At 63.6% G+C, this 14,590-nt stretch overlaps 1 protein-coding gene across 8 annotated transcripts in view; it reads right to left on the reverse strand.

Moving 5' to 3' along the window:
- Positions 1 to 14,590, reverse strand: part of DOK7 (docking protein 7) — a 35,987-nt gene that overhangs the window by 13,625 nt on the left and 7,772 nt on the right. For 4 of the 8 annotated variants that reach the window (XM_023638457.2, XM_023638456.2, XM_023638455.2 and 1 more), the window contains 3 exons: positions 13,733 to 13,963; positions 11,722 to 11,922; positions 63 to 182 (listed from right to left, as the gene is read on the reverse strand). In XM_023638457.2, the coding sequence (XP_023494225.2) occupies positions 63 to 182; positions 11,722 to 11,922; positions 13,733 to 13,963 (552 nt within the window). The remainder of the gene's footprint in view (positions 1 to 62; positions 183 to 11,721; positions 11,923 to 13,732; positions 13,964 to 14,590) is intronic. The other 4 variants (XR_011437270.1, XM_070262821.1, XM_070262819.1 and 1 more) reach the window with 2 other exon arrangements.

Consider the following 14,590-nt stretch of genomic DNA (forward strand, 5'->3'; position numbering starts at 1 on the left):
CAGCCCACTCAGCAGGGCTGACAGATCAGGGCGACCCCCCGCCAGGTCCCGCTCACACCCACCTGGGAGAACGGGCCGCAGCCCAAAGGGGCCCTTGGTTGGGGAGATGCCGCGGACGATGCAGTCGAACAGGAAGCTGATCTGCTCTCCCTCGGCCGAGGACAGGAAGAAGACTCCGGCCCCTGCATAGGGAGGACAGGCCCGCGTCAGCCCGCCCGAGCACGAATGGAGGGACCCCTGCAAGGCGGGCTCGCGGGAAACCAGAGCAAACCCACAAGACCACCACGCCAGGAGGCAGTGTCCCCAGAGCACCTTGCATGAGTCTCTCCCGGGCCTGGGCGCACCAGCCTGCCCAGCCAGCCCGCCACGTGCAGGAAGGCGCAGGGAGAGGAGTGCAGCCCTGCTGTCCCCAGCCTCTCCCATCCGCCGCCTTTGGCCAGGACCACGACAAGGAGCCAGGACTGCCTCTGGAGGAGGCTGGTGAGGGCGTCCTGGCTGCACAGGAGAGCCCAGCTGCCCCTCCCTCATGTCCCTGCCCTCCCTTAAGGGGCAAGGGCCTGCCTAGATTGGGGTTCACATCCCAGGAGGGGGCTACGAGACCTCGGTCACGTGGGAGGCCCCCACCTGGTTTCCTTACCCGGGGTTGTCATGAGGGTTAAGTTCGGGGCTTGGTAAACAGCATGCGGCAGTGCCTGCCCCACAAATGAGGCGGCCACCGCTGCTGGGCAGGGGTCCTCTCCCTGCTTCCTGGGTCCGATTTCACTGGGAAACTGGAGCCACGGGGTCAAGGTGCGAGGCTGAGGTCATGCCCACAGGGCTCCCACCAGCTGGGCGAGGCCCCTGCAAGGGATCCAGCCCGGGCAGGGGGTGCTCGGGTGGAGGGGGCACCTGGGGCAGAGGTGACGACACCTGGAGCCCCAGGAGCCCACGGGTGCCAGAGCAGAGAGCAGGCCGGTGAGTCAGCCCAGCACCGGGCCCCAGGCCGCCGCCCTCCCGCTGGGCCCCGAGCCGCGGCCAGAGTGAATGAAATCGCTCGCCACCTGCCCGCCAGTGAATGGGGACTCGGGTCACGTGGGGCTGGCTGCTGGCGCAGCGTCACCGCACAAGAATCCCTCGGCGCTCGCCCTCTGCCCATTGCCCAAAGAAAGGCACGCTCTCCCTGGAAGGGAAGGCTCCGGGGCGCTGGGGCGGGCGGGTAGGGAGGGGAAGGCTCCGCACCGAAACCTGTGTCACAGCCACGGCCACGCTCCGCCTTCACGGGATGCCAGGGCCTCGGGCCAGCCCCACACGCAGCAAGGCCCCCAGGACCTGGGGGCAGCGCCCCTGGTGTGGGAGCTCCATCTGTGCGATGCCTGCACTGCGGACAGGCCTGCTCTGGGGATGAGAAAGCAGAGGCCCAGAGAGGGGCCAAGAAGTGGACTCGAGCAGCCACCGGGCCACCTGGCTTGTCCTGGCACCACAGAGCTTCTGACCAGGAGGAAGGAGAGGCGAGGTGTGCAGTGGGGGCCGACGCCCACCCTGGCGCCCACCCAGGGACACCCCAGGAGGCTGGCCACTCAGAAAGGCCCGGATACATGGGCCTCCAGCTGGGGGACACGGTCGAGAACTTGTGCCCAGGACCTTGGCCAGAGGGCAGGCGAGGAGAAGGCCCTCACGCCGGCCACCGGCCCACTCGCAGTGTCCCTGTCCTGCCCCGCCCCGCCCCGCCAGGGCCCTCACGCAGGGTGGGGCCTCTAATCCTGAGCTCACGGTCAGCTGGCAGAGGCTGCAGCACAATCAGTCCCCCGACTATAAAAAACCACATTACGAAGGGAGCCGAGCCGGCAGCATTCCACCGGGACAGCCGCCCAGCGCCACACTCCCTGAAGACACGGCCGCCCCACCCGGCCAACAGCAGGGGCTCCCTGGGGAGACGCTCGTCCCCAAGGGCCCAACGGCCTGGGCTCACTGACCTCTCGCTGGCCCTCCGTGGGCTCCCCTCCCCGACCCAGGCTCTTTGGGAACCCCCAGAGCTCCCTAAACCAGCCCAGCCCACCCAACACACCCCCCAACCACCTGTAGTGCCCTTCACCCGTCGAGACTCTGCTCACATAATGTCACTTTCTTGATGCCTCTCCTGACCCCTGACCTCTGACCTTTCCCCGGATGACGCTTTCAGGTAACGCCTCCTCTGGGGCAGACCCTGTGGCCCTTGACTTCACATGTCCCCACATCTGTCTGGATGCCGTCCCGGCACCATGCCCAGTGAGCACCTCCCAGGCAGGGACCACTTCTGAGTGACCGGTCTGTGGCACCTGGAGACCCCCATGTGCAGTGTGGATGGAGAGAGAGATGGAGGCAGGCGGCCCTGCCCCTCCCCAGGGAGGCGCTCTTCACATCTCTCTGTGCTGGCTTGTTTGGGGCCGGGAGCCCGACCCAGGCTCGCCAGGGTGGACAGTGGGGGTCACTGCAGAGAATGCCCGCGCCTCCACCCATCAGTGTCCGTGAAGCCCCCCACCCGAGGCGGGGCCAGCCTGTGGCGTGCTCAGCCCACAGGGAGTGGCAGACAGACACTCTTCAGGGTTTGGGGCCGAGGTCCCAGGGGCTGGTGACTTCTATTCTCTTTTGGAAGCAGCCACCATGTGGGCAGCCGGCTACCCTGCTCAAGCGGCATCCCAGCCAACAGCCGGCAGGCACCAAGGCCCTGGACACATGCCTGAGGCCATCCTGGGCCTTCCAGCCAGGCCACCCGCCAAGTGCCACTGCCCAAGGGACCCCAGTTGGCCTGGTGGAGCAGAGACGAGCCATGTCTGCTGAGCCCTGCCCAGACCCCACAGAATTGCCAGAAACAGCCACTAGGTTTGGGGCGTTTGTTACGCAGCAACGAGTGACATAGGGAAATAAAGATAAGGAGAAGAGAGGGCTCTGCTGGGCCAAGAGCCAGCCGCCTGCCGGGCTCACGGCCACCTTATCCTCAGGACAGATGCTGAGGGTCCTCAGGATTGCGGGCAGACCTCACCCACCGTCCACGCAGTTACTCCCGGGACAAATACCTCCGATGGAAACACTGACGTGTTCGACTCAAAGATTCCCCAGCCGTGAGAAGGAAGAGGGTCTGCACTCAAACGGCCAGCGAGCTGGTCAGAGCTGGGCTGACTCCCTGAGGAGTCAGGGTGTCAGGAACCCCAGGGGCCCGATCCTGCCAGGAGCTCTCACTTCCTGCTCAGACTCCCAGCAACTCAGAGATCAGGTATCAGTGTGCCACCCTGTGTGACAAAGACCATGCGGTAGGAGTCCTGTCAAGGACTGAGAGCCCGAAGGCATCTGGAGGACTTTCACACTGAGAAGGTTCTAGAAGTGTGCAGACAGCACTGGCTTGCCTTGTGTGAGACCTTCAATCAGAAAGCTGGCACAGACAACCGAGCCCCTTGGGATAGTATTTGGCACAGGGTTTCCTAACAGAGTAAAACACCCACTAGTGAGAATTTCATTCTTCTCTGCCCTTATTTTGGGAGAAAGAAGCAAAGTTCGGTGAAACAACTTCCTTTGAAATTAAGTTTTAAGTCTCACCCAACAATCTCACACCCACTGGGAGGAGGAGTGTTTACAAAACAAAACAGAAACCAGTACTGGTGAGGATGTAGAGAGACTGGAACCCCGTGCTCTGCTGGTGGGAGTGTGAAATGGGGCAGCTGCTGTGCAAGCAGGATGGGGGCTCCTCAGAAAATTAAGCAGAGAATTATCACGTGAGCCAGCAATTCCACGTCTGGGTGCAGGCCCCAGAGAAGTGCAGTCAGAGTCTCAGAGACAGTGTCCAGCTATGTTCACAGCAGCACTGCTCACACTTACTGAGTGCCCCTCCAGGGATGGACAGGTCACCAAAACGCGGTCCCGCCACACAATGGAACGTTATCCAGCCTTAAAGGGAAGGACATTCCGACACAGCTACAACATGGACGGACCTGAGGACATTGTGCTGAGTGACATGAGCCAGTCACAGAAGGGCAAATACTGAACGAGTGCACTGACAGGAGGCCCTAGAGGAGTCAGAGCCCCAGGGACAGACAGCAGGACAGGGCTTGTCAGGGGCTGGGGACGGGGGATGGCAGTCAGTATGTAACGGGGACAGAGTTTCCATTTGGGACGATGAGAGAGTTATAGGGATGGGCTGTGGTGATGGCTGCACAACAACGTGAATGTGCTTAATGCCCCTCACTGGACACTTAAAAATGGTTACGATGGCAAATGTGTATATTTTGCTAAGGTAAAACCAAAACAATAAAACAAAACCTCAAGCCCAGCCACCCCCCGGAAGCAGGCTCTGCCCGCCGGCCCAGCCGCGCCTCTCTCTGTGCCACCGCTGCCCGCACAGCACGGACCCCGCACTGAGGGCATGTAAACTCCTCGCAGCCCCTCCCGCTAAATCCCAGGCCCAGGCCCCAACCACAGTGACAAGGACCCCTACACACACACACACACACACACACACACAAATGCCCCAGGGGCACAGCAGCCAGGAGGGGACCTGACGCCGTCCTGAGCCCAGTGGGGGACACTCGGCCGGGTCAGCCACGGCACTGGGCTCCATGCCTGAGTGGCGCTGGTCTCAGTCTCCCTGTCACCCATCGACACCCTGCTCCCTGTGAGGTCCAGCCAAGGCCACTCCTCGGTGACCCCCTCCCTCCCCCGCCACTGTGCTGACCCTGCCCCAGGGCCGCGCTGGGCACCCGGGCACAGCCAGCTCCAGGGGAGTCTCCTCAGGGCTGGCCCGGGTATGACTTTCTCTGCAACTCCCCAGCGCGAGTGAGGGTCCTGTTCCTCAAACCATCTGGAAAATGGCATCCTGCATGACCAGCAACAGAGGCGCCAGGGCGCCCCTGGCAGCCTCCCAGGCCAGGTGCGCAGGGCAGTAGCAGGAGGGCACAGGCAGCAGGGCCTGGCAGCTGGCACCGTCCCCAGCCCAGCTTTAGGACGTGGAGCTGAGGCGCGGGGCCGGGAGCAGCGGGTGAAGACTCGAACCCAGGCCCTGCTCTTCCCACGGGGCCGGCCGCCTCCCAGGGTCGTGCCAAGGGGAGGCTCAAAGGCTTGGGTGGGGAGGGCACTGCTCACGTTGCATCTCTGCCACCGGGAAAATTCCGTGAACTGCAGCCTGCTCGCCCAGCTCCACCACGGAAGGCGGGGCCCGTGCCGCAGCCCAGTCCATGCGGGCCCACGTGGCCCAGCACAGGGGTCTCTCGCTGGGAGAGCAGGACACAGCTGTCCCACACTGCCCAGGCACCTGGCTACATTGGCACCCGGCACCAGACCCTCCCTAGCCGGAGACCCAACTGTTGGGGTCACTCCTGAGCCACAAGAAGCTGCAAAGCTGGCGGAGGCGGGAGCAGCCTGGGGGGAGGGACTGAGCACACACGAGGTCAGGATCCAGGCCGGCCCTTTACCCACACGGTCGAGTGCTCCAGGCCCTCTTAGGGGCACAGTGAGCCCCACAGAGCAGAGAAGAAACTGAGTCTCAGAGAGATTAAGAGACGCAGCTAAGGTCTGAGGAAGTGGCAGAAAAGTTGTACATTGTCCTGAAATCCTGGGGTGAATGGGACTTCAAGCCCAAGGACATGGAGAGGTGGGATGAGGCTCGCATGCCATCACGTCCAGATGGTCCCACAGGGGGCCACAATGCACATCCCCGAGGCCAGGGGGACACCGTGCCAGCCCCTCGGGCTGCTTCTCTTCCCCGGGGGAGAAATAGACTCAAGCAAAATGCCCCGAGGAGGAAGCATGGAGGCTGCTGAGAGCTGGAAAGTGTCTGAGTTACTTAAGCTGGTCCTGCCCCACTTAACCCCCTGCGGGGCAGGCACTGGGCCAGGCCACCCGGGGTGCGATCCCGGTTCCAACGGATCCAGGCAAGTCAGGGACTGCTCCCTGCCTCAGTTTCCCCACCTGTAAAATGGGGACGGTGCACATACCTTGTAGGGTTGGTGTGAGGACCAACTCGCTAATACCAGTGATAGTTACTAAGTGTGGGACCCTGCAGGGTGGCTCTTGGGGCGGCTACCACCAATAGTCCCATCTCTCCAGGCCCCGGTGGCCCAGCCTGAGCTCCCACCCTGTGCAATGTGGTCTCCCTGTCATCTCCCTGGACACGCAGCGCACCCCGAATCATCATGGTATGCCAACGCCATGGGGGCCACAAAGGGATGACGGATTCCTGGCCCGACTCCCACCCCAGAGTAGAGCCTCAGAGCAAGGGGCAAAATGGACCACGGACCATCAGAAACGTGACAGGCGGTCAGCGCCCTGGAGGGGAGGCCCAATCTCCTGGATAAACTGAAATGCTCCACACCGAATGCCCGCAATTCGCACACTCCACTCAATTTGCTGCTGAGAGGAAGCGAGACGGGGCCTTTGCACAGGCCACTCCCCTGCCTGGGACGCCCCACCCATGGGTAGAGCACTAGAACGCCCAGCACGAGGCAGGGGCCCCCAGCAGCCCTCGCCTCAGCAAGGGCCCCATCTCCCCGCCCGCCCCAGGCTGGCCCTCCCTCTCTGCCCCTTTCAACCACCACACTGATAACAATGCTGGATCCACAGGGCCCTTCCCACCCTCACAGCGGCTGCTCACTCAGCTGGACCACATCTGGAACCTTCCCATGGCCCCTGCCTCAATCCCATCTGCACCCTGGGGCCAAAGTTATCACCCTAAACACAGACCTGCTGGTGGCACTCTCCTGCTCAAGCACCTTCAGTGGCTCCCTGCTTCCCCGGGAATGCAGTGCAAGCTTGGATCCAGCCTCCCAGGCTCTTCGTAACCCGGAACTGCTTCTTCCTTCTGCAGCCCCACCTCACAGGTTCCCACCTGTGCCGTGCGGATCACCCGTCCAGGCTTGACACACATCTGGAGCACCTTTTCTCTTCTCCCCACCTCTCCCCAACCCTGTGATAGCTGGGCTAACTCCTATTCACCCTGCAGAGGCCCCGCTCAGGCTCATCTCCAGAGAGCCTCCCCAACGCCCCTGGGCTGGAGTCTGTGCCCCCCGCCCGCCCCTCACACACACCCCCAGTGGGTTGTATGTCTCGCATCCGTCGCACACAGGCTCTGTGGCTGCCCGGCCCAGCCATGCGCTCCCTGCTCTGACCCCTGCACCCAGTGCCTAGCGCGGAGAGGCCACTGAACACATTCCCTCCTCCCCCCCAGTTCCTGGGGTCAGAGGCCAGCGCTTCAGCCAGCTCTGTCGAGACCGCCCAGCATTTGGACCACAAAGTCCAAAAGAGCCCCTGGAGGGCTTGTCAGAGCTGGACAGAGGCAGCGTTTTAAACACACGGCAAGAAAGTCTCTCCTGGTCTGGGCTTCGTCCTCGGCTCATTTCAAGAAGCTCACTGTGCCCCAGGAGGCTGCAGGAATGCCTGGAGGGATGGACTGGACCCAGAGGAGACGGAGGAGCCCGAGGGAGGAGCAGCCAGCAGACGGCTGGGCACAGGGACAAGGGCAGAGCGTTTCCGAGGGTCACCGTTCACCACGCGCCTCTGCCACAGACTCAGGGACCAGCCCCGGGCCTCAGTCTCTGCCACCTGCCACATTCCCCAGCATCCAAGGACCCTGATCCTTTGTGAATGCAGCCAGGGCTCAGGGATGTGGAAATGCCCTCGACGTGCCCTTGACAGGAGGACCCGCCAATGCCGGGGACCGAGACTTCCTCTGGGCCTCGTCCTCCTGGAAACTCCTACTCATCCTTAGGCACAGCCCAAATGCCCTCCCCCCAACCCCCGCCCCCAAAGCCTTCCTTTCCCAGGCTCTGGGCTCCAGGAGGGCCCCCCCACCTGGACAGTCCCTGAATCTCTGGGCCACCCCACCATCTGTCCCTGCACGCAGGGCCAGGTCTCGTGTGTGCAGTGCCTACGCCCTGCAGCCCTAAACACACAGCGGGCCATGACAAACCCAGAGAGAGGGAGTCAGGCCACAATGGGGGACCTCAGGCTTCCGGCCACCAAGCCCACCCCCATAATGAACCTGAACAGGCCGCTGTCCACGTGGAGGCCACAGAAAGCAAACGTCCACCGTGAGGTACCCAGAGCTGCACGGAGCCCCCGCGCACCTGGCCAGGTCCTGAGAGGTCTCACCCACACACCCCTGGTCATACCTTCCCGGATGCCTCTCCCATGCCTGCCAGGGCCTGCCGCCCCCTCCACACCCTCCAGGGCACATTCCTGCCACCCAGTCACACCGGACGTCTCAGATGGGCCAAGGAGACCAGGGTCTCTGTCTGCTGCTCTCTTGAGACTTGTCTGGGACCGAGGGCCAAGGGGCTGCGGTTCTTGGGGCCCTGGGGCCAGGCTGGGACCTGTACCAGGGGACGGAGAGGATATCAATTCCCTACACCCGAGACCTTCCAGGGCCTTCCAATGACTCCAGCCAGCTCTCTGTCCTCCAGGTGCCCAGGGCCCACAGACACATCACGGTCCAAATTCTGGAACCTTCACAGTCCAGGCGACCCCTGCCATGGGCTGGATGGTGGCACCCAAAAGATGTGTTCCCATCCTGGAACCCATGACTGTGACCTTGTTTGGAAAAAGGGTCTCTGCAGATGTGAACAAGCGAAGGATTTCGAGATGACCTCATCCTGGACTATGGGATGGCCCAAAACCAACGCCTGGTGACCTATCGGGACGGAGAAAAGACAGGGAGAATGTCATCTGAAGACAGAGGAGAGACGAGAGCAACAAGGCCAACAGCCCAGGGACTCCTGGAGCCCCCAGGAGCCAGGAACGGCAGGAGAGACCCTCCCCAGAGGCCCCAGAGCCTCTGGTGGCCCGGCCTACACACACCGGGACTCTGGACAGAAATGGGAAGGATCCGTGTGCCTCGTTCTAAGGCCCCGGCTGGAGGGGATTCGCTGCGGCAGCCCCAGGACACTGACCCCCACTCCTCCCTGGCCCTAAACCACCCGCCCTCCGCCCAGGTCCTGAGTGGCCTGGTGGTCCGACCACATGAGCAGGGGGCCCGTCCCTCTGCCATGAAGCGCTGCATGAGGACGTCCTTGCTCCGCTGAGGCGGTCTCCCGTAACAGTCTAAAACCAGCCTAAATCGGTGGAGCAGGGGCAAGCTTGTCACTGGAGAACAGAGCTTGGTGGGCCCCTCGGGAGGGCAGAGGGACGGGCTGGGCTGGCCCAGCCACTCACTCCCCTCCAGTGTTCTCCCGCCGTCGGCCAGTGGCGCAGGATGGGAGATTGAGAATCCCAAGAGTGTCTGCGCTCTGGGGTCAGCGACCCACTGGGGGACGGAACAGGCCCGGCTGGAGCACTGTGGGTCGAGGCAGGTCTGCCGGACCAGCCGGGGCTGCGCACAGAACTCATTCGAGGCCTCGCACAGAAGCCCCAGGAGACCCTGTACCAGCTCACTCTGGTTTTTTGGCAACCCAGGGAAAACACAACAGCGCGAGGTCCAGCCTCCGCCCTCGCAGGAGCCACTGCTGGATGCCCGGACTGTTTACAAGCCGACAAGAAGCCCACCCACACCGTGAGTCCAGAGTTCAAACTCTGAGGCCTGAGAGGAAGATACCCAGTGGGCCCTATGACATTAGATCCACCAAATAGCACGGGTCTCCAAGGAAATGGTCCTCCCGCCCCCAACACCGCGGGGCGCACACCAGCGCGGCCGCCGGCAGTGTGCACCCCAGTCCTTCAAGAAGCCACAAAGGATCCTGTCTGAGCATCAGCGCCAGGAAGGCCTGAGCCCGGGAGTTCCGCCATCCTGGGGGCGAGCAGGGAGCGGCAAGCACGCAGGCCTCCCTCCACCAGGGCGCCCCACAGCGAGGGGATCTCGGGAGCGGAGGGCTGCCACGTGCCGGGACAGCCCACTGTGGCGTGTGGCACCCAACCACCCAGGCAAGGGAGAGAATAAAGCTGGGTGAGGGTCCCCCACACCTCTCTTTGTTCTGGACCCCCAAGTGCCACGACCTCTAATGGGCCCAAGACAAGGGGGTCCGAGGGCTCGTCCAGCAGTCTCTGACCGCGGGCCCAGCCGGCCCCACCACACCAGCCCAGAGCAGCGGTCCAACAGCTGTGCTCACTTCCTGCTCAGAACCCCAGGGGAGGGAAAGGCACAGGCCTGGCCGCAGTCAAGGCCCTTCAGACTCTAGCTGTGGCCACCCCACTGGCTCCAGAGGCAGCTGCCCCACAAACCCACCTGCACCTCTGCTCATCACCCCCTCCTGCCTCCTTTTGCATCTCCAAACTCACAACATCCCCCAAGCCCACAACCCAGCGAGCATTGTAATATGCAGCTGCTGCAGATGTCCAGCTGCCTCGAGCGGGAACTGGACCCTCGCCTGCTCGTTCATGTCTTCATCGAGCATCTTTGTAGTCTGTGTCTCATCTCCTCACAGGCTACCCCCACAGGGCTGGCTCCTGCCACAAGACCCACTGGGTTTGTTCCCAGTGCCTGGCACAGCCGATGGAACATGGGCCCAATCAGCCTGTTCCACCCCATCTGCCCCTTGCAGAACGAGGAGGCCCAGGTGGCCAGCATCCAGCACGACCACGTCCTCACAGGCATTCCTTCTGCCCAGAGAATCCAGGCATGACCCAAGCCCAGGAGCCCGGCAGACCCCTATCCAACCTGGCCAGACCGAAAGGCTGTGGCAGGCCCTGAGCCACGAGAGCGCAGGTCAGGGGATCAATGCCCATAATGGTGGGGGGCAGGCAGAGTGAGGTCGCCAGCAGCTCAGAGCCTCCATCCTCACCTTCGCCCCAGGGAGGGGGCGACGATCCTTGTCTGACGGGGGTCCCGGGCTGAACAGGGATGGGGTGCACAACACTGGGCCCAGCGCACGGCTCCCACCCGGGGCCCACCCTCCAACCCAGCACACTGCCTGTGCTTACTGCGGCTGCATGCCCGGTCACCAGGAGGCCACTCGGCCCCACCGCGAGCCCTGGGCAGCCAGCACAGACAGACGTGCTCCTCTGGAGAGAGGATGAAGGGGCTTCGCGCTCCGCCCCCACCAGTGACTGCAGGTCCATATAGGGGCCCAGACGCGTGCACACCTCCTACTCAGCGAACTGTGGGCAGTGAACATTGGAATAACCCCCGTCCCCACGGGGCCCCAACTCCCGGTGGGAGGGGCAAGGGTGCGCTGCTCCGGCCAGGCCTCCGAGCCTGGAGGCCAGCTCGCTGGCGGCTTCTCCACACTCACTCCAGTTTCTGCACTCACCTCGCCTAGGACATCACTACAGCCCTCGGGGACGCCCTGCCCTCAGAGCTTGGGCAGGGCCCCCATCTGTGACACCCGGGCAGCTCCTCCTGCCCCACCCTGCACCTGGCTGTGGGGGCTCACAGACGGTGGGAGCTGGTCTGTCCACAGGGAATCCTTGGTCCACAAATGTGTTTCTCAGTAAGTCCTTGATAAGTTTATTCTTTTTTTTCCCGTTAAATGCAAACATGAGCAGCTCTGACGCTCTGTGACCTCAGACTCAGAGCCATGAGCTGTGACGTGAAGGCCTCGCTCCAGAGATGCTGAGCGCCTCCTGTGGGGGCTTTGTTCCCCTCCCTCCACCAGGAAGAGCAGGGTCAGCTGAGGGTCTGGATTCGGCGCTAAGCACCGGATCTTTGGGAGACAGAACCTCGCCGGGTTTCAGAGACGCCGGCAAAGCGAGCCTGCGAGGGGTGGGCTGGCTCCAAGCCAAGGTTTGCGGGGAAAGCTGAGAGCCCTGGAGCTGCCTGGGGTCTGGGGTCCCCGCAGCCAGCATACTTACAGTACCCACACCTGGTCCCGCCCTCAAAGATGAATCCATTTGGCACGGCCCCGTAGCGCCGGAGGTCGGACAGCTTCCACTGCCCCGTGACGGCCGGAGGGACGTCCCTGGCCACGACGAGGATGTCATTGCAGAGGTGGAGAGTGGCAGGGCCGCTTTCCAGCTTGGTGCCTGGAGCCACCGTCACGTGGAACCTGTGCACTAGGGGCCGGGCAGAGGCGAGAGGGCATCACCGGGGGGTGGAGGAAGGAGGGGAGGAGCACCCCAGGCGTCAGCTCCCTCGGGCACCGCGGCCCTGCACCACGGCCCTACCCTCGCCAGCGGCTCCCAGAGCGGTGTCCAGCCCTGGGGTGGCTTTACTCACCTCCCCTACCCTTCGGGACCACTTTGTTCATGGGTGCGGGGGGCAAGTCCTCAGAGGGGCTGCCCTGACCACCCTTCCCATCCCTGCCCCAGGAGCTGGCCTCGGCGAGCTCTTCACACGGGACGGCTGACAATACCCTTTGTCGGGATCCCTGTTCACAGAGCACCTCCCCTCAGGAAACACCCCACCATGGGCAGCTGGCATCGTCCCATTTCATAGATGGGGAAACTGAGGCTCAGGGAGGCCCAGCCTCCGGTCAGTTCACGGAAAGTCTAGGATCTGCCTTACAGCCCAACCTGGCCACAAGGACACTCAAGAAACCGCGGACCCTCCACTCTCCAGCTAGGGGCTCTCCCTGGCACTGAGCACGACAAACGGCTCCCCGCGATCTCGTCCACCTCCTCCACTCGGCCCTCCAGCCCTGACGCTGCTCCGAGGAGGAAGAGGAGCTCTGCTCACCCCAAATGGCGCCTCTCGGAGGGGGTGGGTGCAGCGTGCAGTACGGCCCGGCAGACAGTGGCTGGCCCGCCTCAGCCGCCACCTGGTCTCCAGCCCTGAGGCAGCAGGCCATCCCACCCGTCTCCAGCTCCCTACTGAGCCCCACCCCGAGGTCCTGCAGTGGGGGTGTCGAGGGCTACTGGGCAGGGACATCAGGCGCACCTGGTCCCACGTGGCTGGGCGTCAGCGAACCCATCATGACGTCCTCATCGTGATTTCTATAAAGGCGCCATGAAAGTGTGCCAGCTGCATCTGTGCAAGAACTGCCACCCCGTAGGAGCAGAGGGAGCTGTGCCACCGAATCGGGCTGAACCGGTGGGAGCCCCCAACTGGGGAACCTTCTGGAAAGGTGTGGCTCTTCCTTCCGGCCCCTGCGCCCTCTCACTGAGCCGTCCACCCGCCCCCTGCACAAAGCGCTGGTCTGGGGGCTCCTGGAGGTGGGAGGGGCTGCTGCCCGGCAGGGCTGGGGCGGGGCGAGCGAGGCCCTCACCTCGGGCCCAAAACGCTCCTCGGCCCAGATCAATGATACTTGAATGATTATTTAAACAAAGAAAAATTGATGCAAAAGTCCATGATGAACCAAATCTCAAATGTTTACAACAAAGACAAGGCTGGCCAGGGTCCTGGGGTCGAGTGAGGTGCACGTGCGGGCTCAGAGCTGGTCTTTATTTTAAATGGATTTTGAGTTTTTTAATTACTGTATTAAGCTATCACTGATGCTGACGGCTGTGTGTTCCGGCGTCCGAGGCGAGTCCGGGCCTGCGGCTTCACTGCTGTCCGCAGGGTCGGCCCCCACCGTTCTGCTGCTGGGGCTCAGTCCCGCCCTGGCGCAACCAGGGCCGCCCGCCTCTGCTCGCACGGCCAGGAGTAGGCAGCTGCCACCCCGTCTGCCCGCCGGCCGCCCTGCAGGGCCGTGAGGGCCCGCCCTGTTTTCCTCCCTCCCCTCCTTGGCCTTGTCACCCTGGGACGGTGACACTGTGACATCCCTCCTCGCACCCCAAGCACAGAGCCGGGTGGAGGAGGTACTCAGATACTGCTGCACGTGCCCTGGAGTCACGTCCTGGCCTCTGCAGCCCGTGGGTGCGGGCCCCACGGGACACTTAAGGGTGGAGCTGTCCCCTCGGATCCCCGAGCCCTGGCGTCACTCACCCTCGCCAAGTGCGTAGCGGATCCGGGCGTCCCAGGCGCACATGGCTTCCCGGCTGTCGAAGCCCAGCATGACGGCCTGCGACAGGCAGATGATGGCGAGCGTGTGGGCCAGGCCCTCGTAGGGCAGGCCGGGCTCCAGGCCACAGATGTCCTCCAGCGTCAGGCTGCTGCGCTCCCGGAGGCCCTTGGCTCGCTCCGACTTGTCCTTGTAGGCCAGCATCAGCAGGCAGTCTGCGGAGGTCACGGGACAGACAGGAGGCATGAGGGGCCATCAGGGGCGCGAGGCCAGCACAGATGCCACCCCCAAGTCCCCAGCATGCCCCAGACTCAGAGAGTCCTCGGTCAAGGCGTGACCCCAAGCAAGCCACCCAGCCACTCTGAGCCTCCATTCCCTCGCGTACAAAATTGCATCCCCACCCCACACAGCCTGCAGGCCACATGGGCACAAGTGGGCCCGCAACACCTCGTGGCCCACCCACCCGTCCCACTCAGACCCCCAAGGCTGGGTCCGGGCCCCGCCGGCACATCCACCCTGCCCCGGGCGCTAGGCTCCTGCGGGCTCCTGGGGGCTGCAGGAGCTGTGGTGGCCCAGGGGACGGGCATAGAGCCTGCGGGGCACTCGCACCTTCAGCCTGTGCCCCTTCCTGCCACAGCAGACCCACCTCGGCTCCTGGACTCCAGCCCCGGGAGGGGCAGGCGCTGGGCCCCAGGTCCCACTGCCAGACCCCACCCAAGCCCACCCCCGAGGCCCCGAGCAGCAGTCTCCTCCCGGCTGCAGGGGATGTGCCCGAGGCCGGCCCCCTCAGGCCTCTGTCCTCAAGACCCCCCCCGCCCCCCCTCGTTGTAACTGCCGTCCTG

This window comes from Equus caballus, chromosome 3 (assembly GCF_041296265.1).
Source record: "Equus caballus isolate H_3958 breed thoroughbred chromosome 3, TB-T2T, whole genome shotgun sequence".
Taxonomy (NCBI): domain Eukaryota; kingdom Metazoa; phylum Chordata; class Mammalia; order Perissodactyla; family Equidae; genus Equus; species Equus caballus.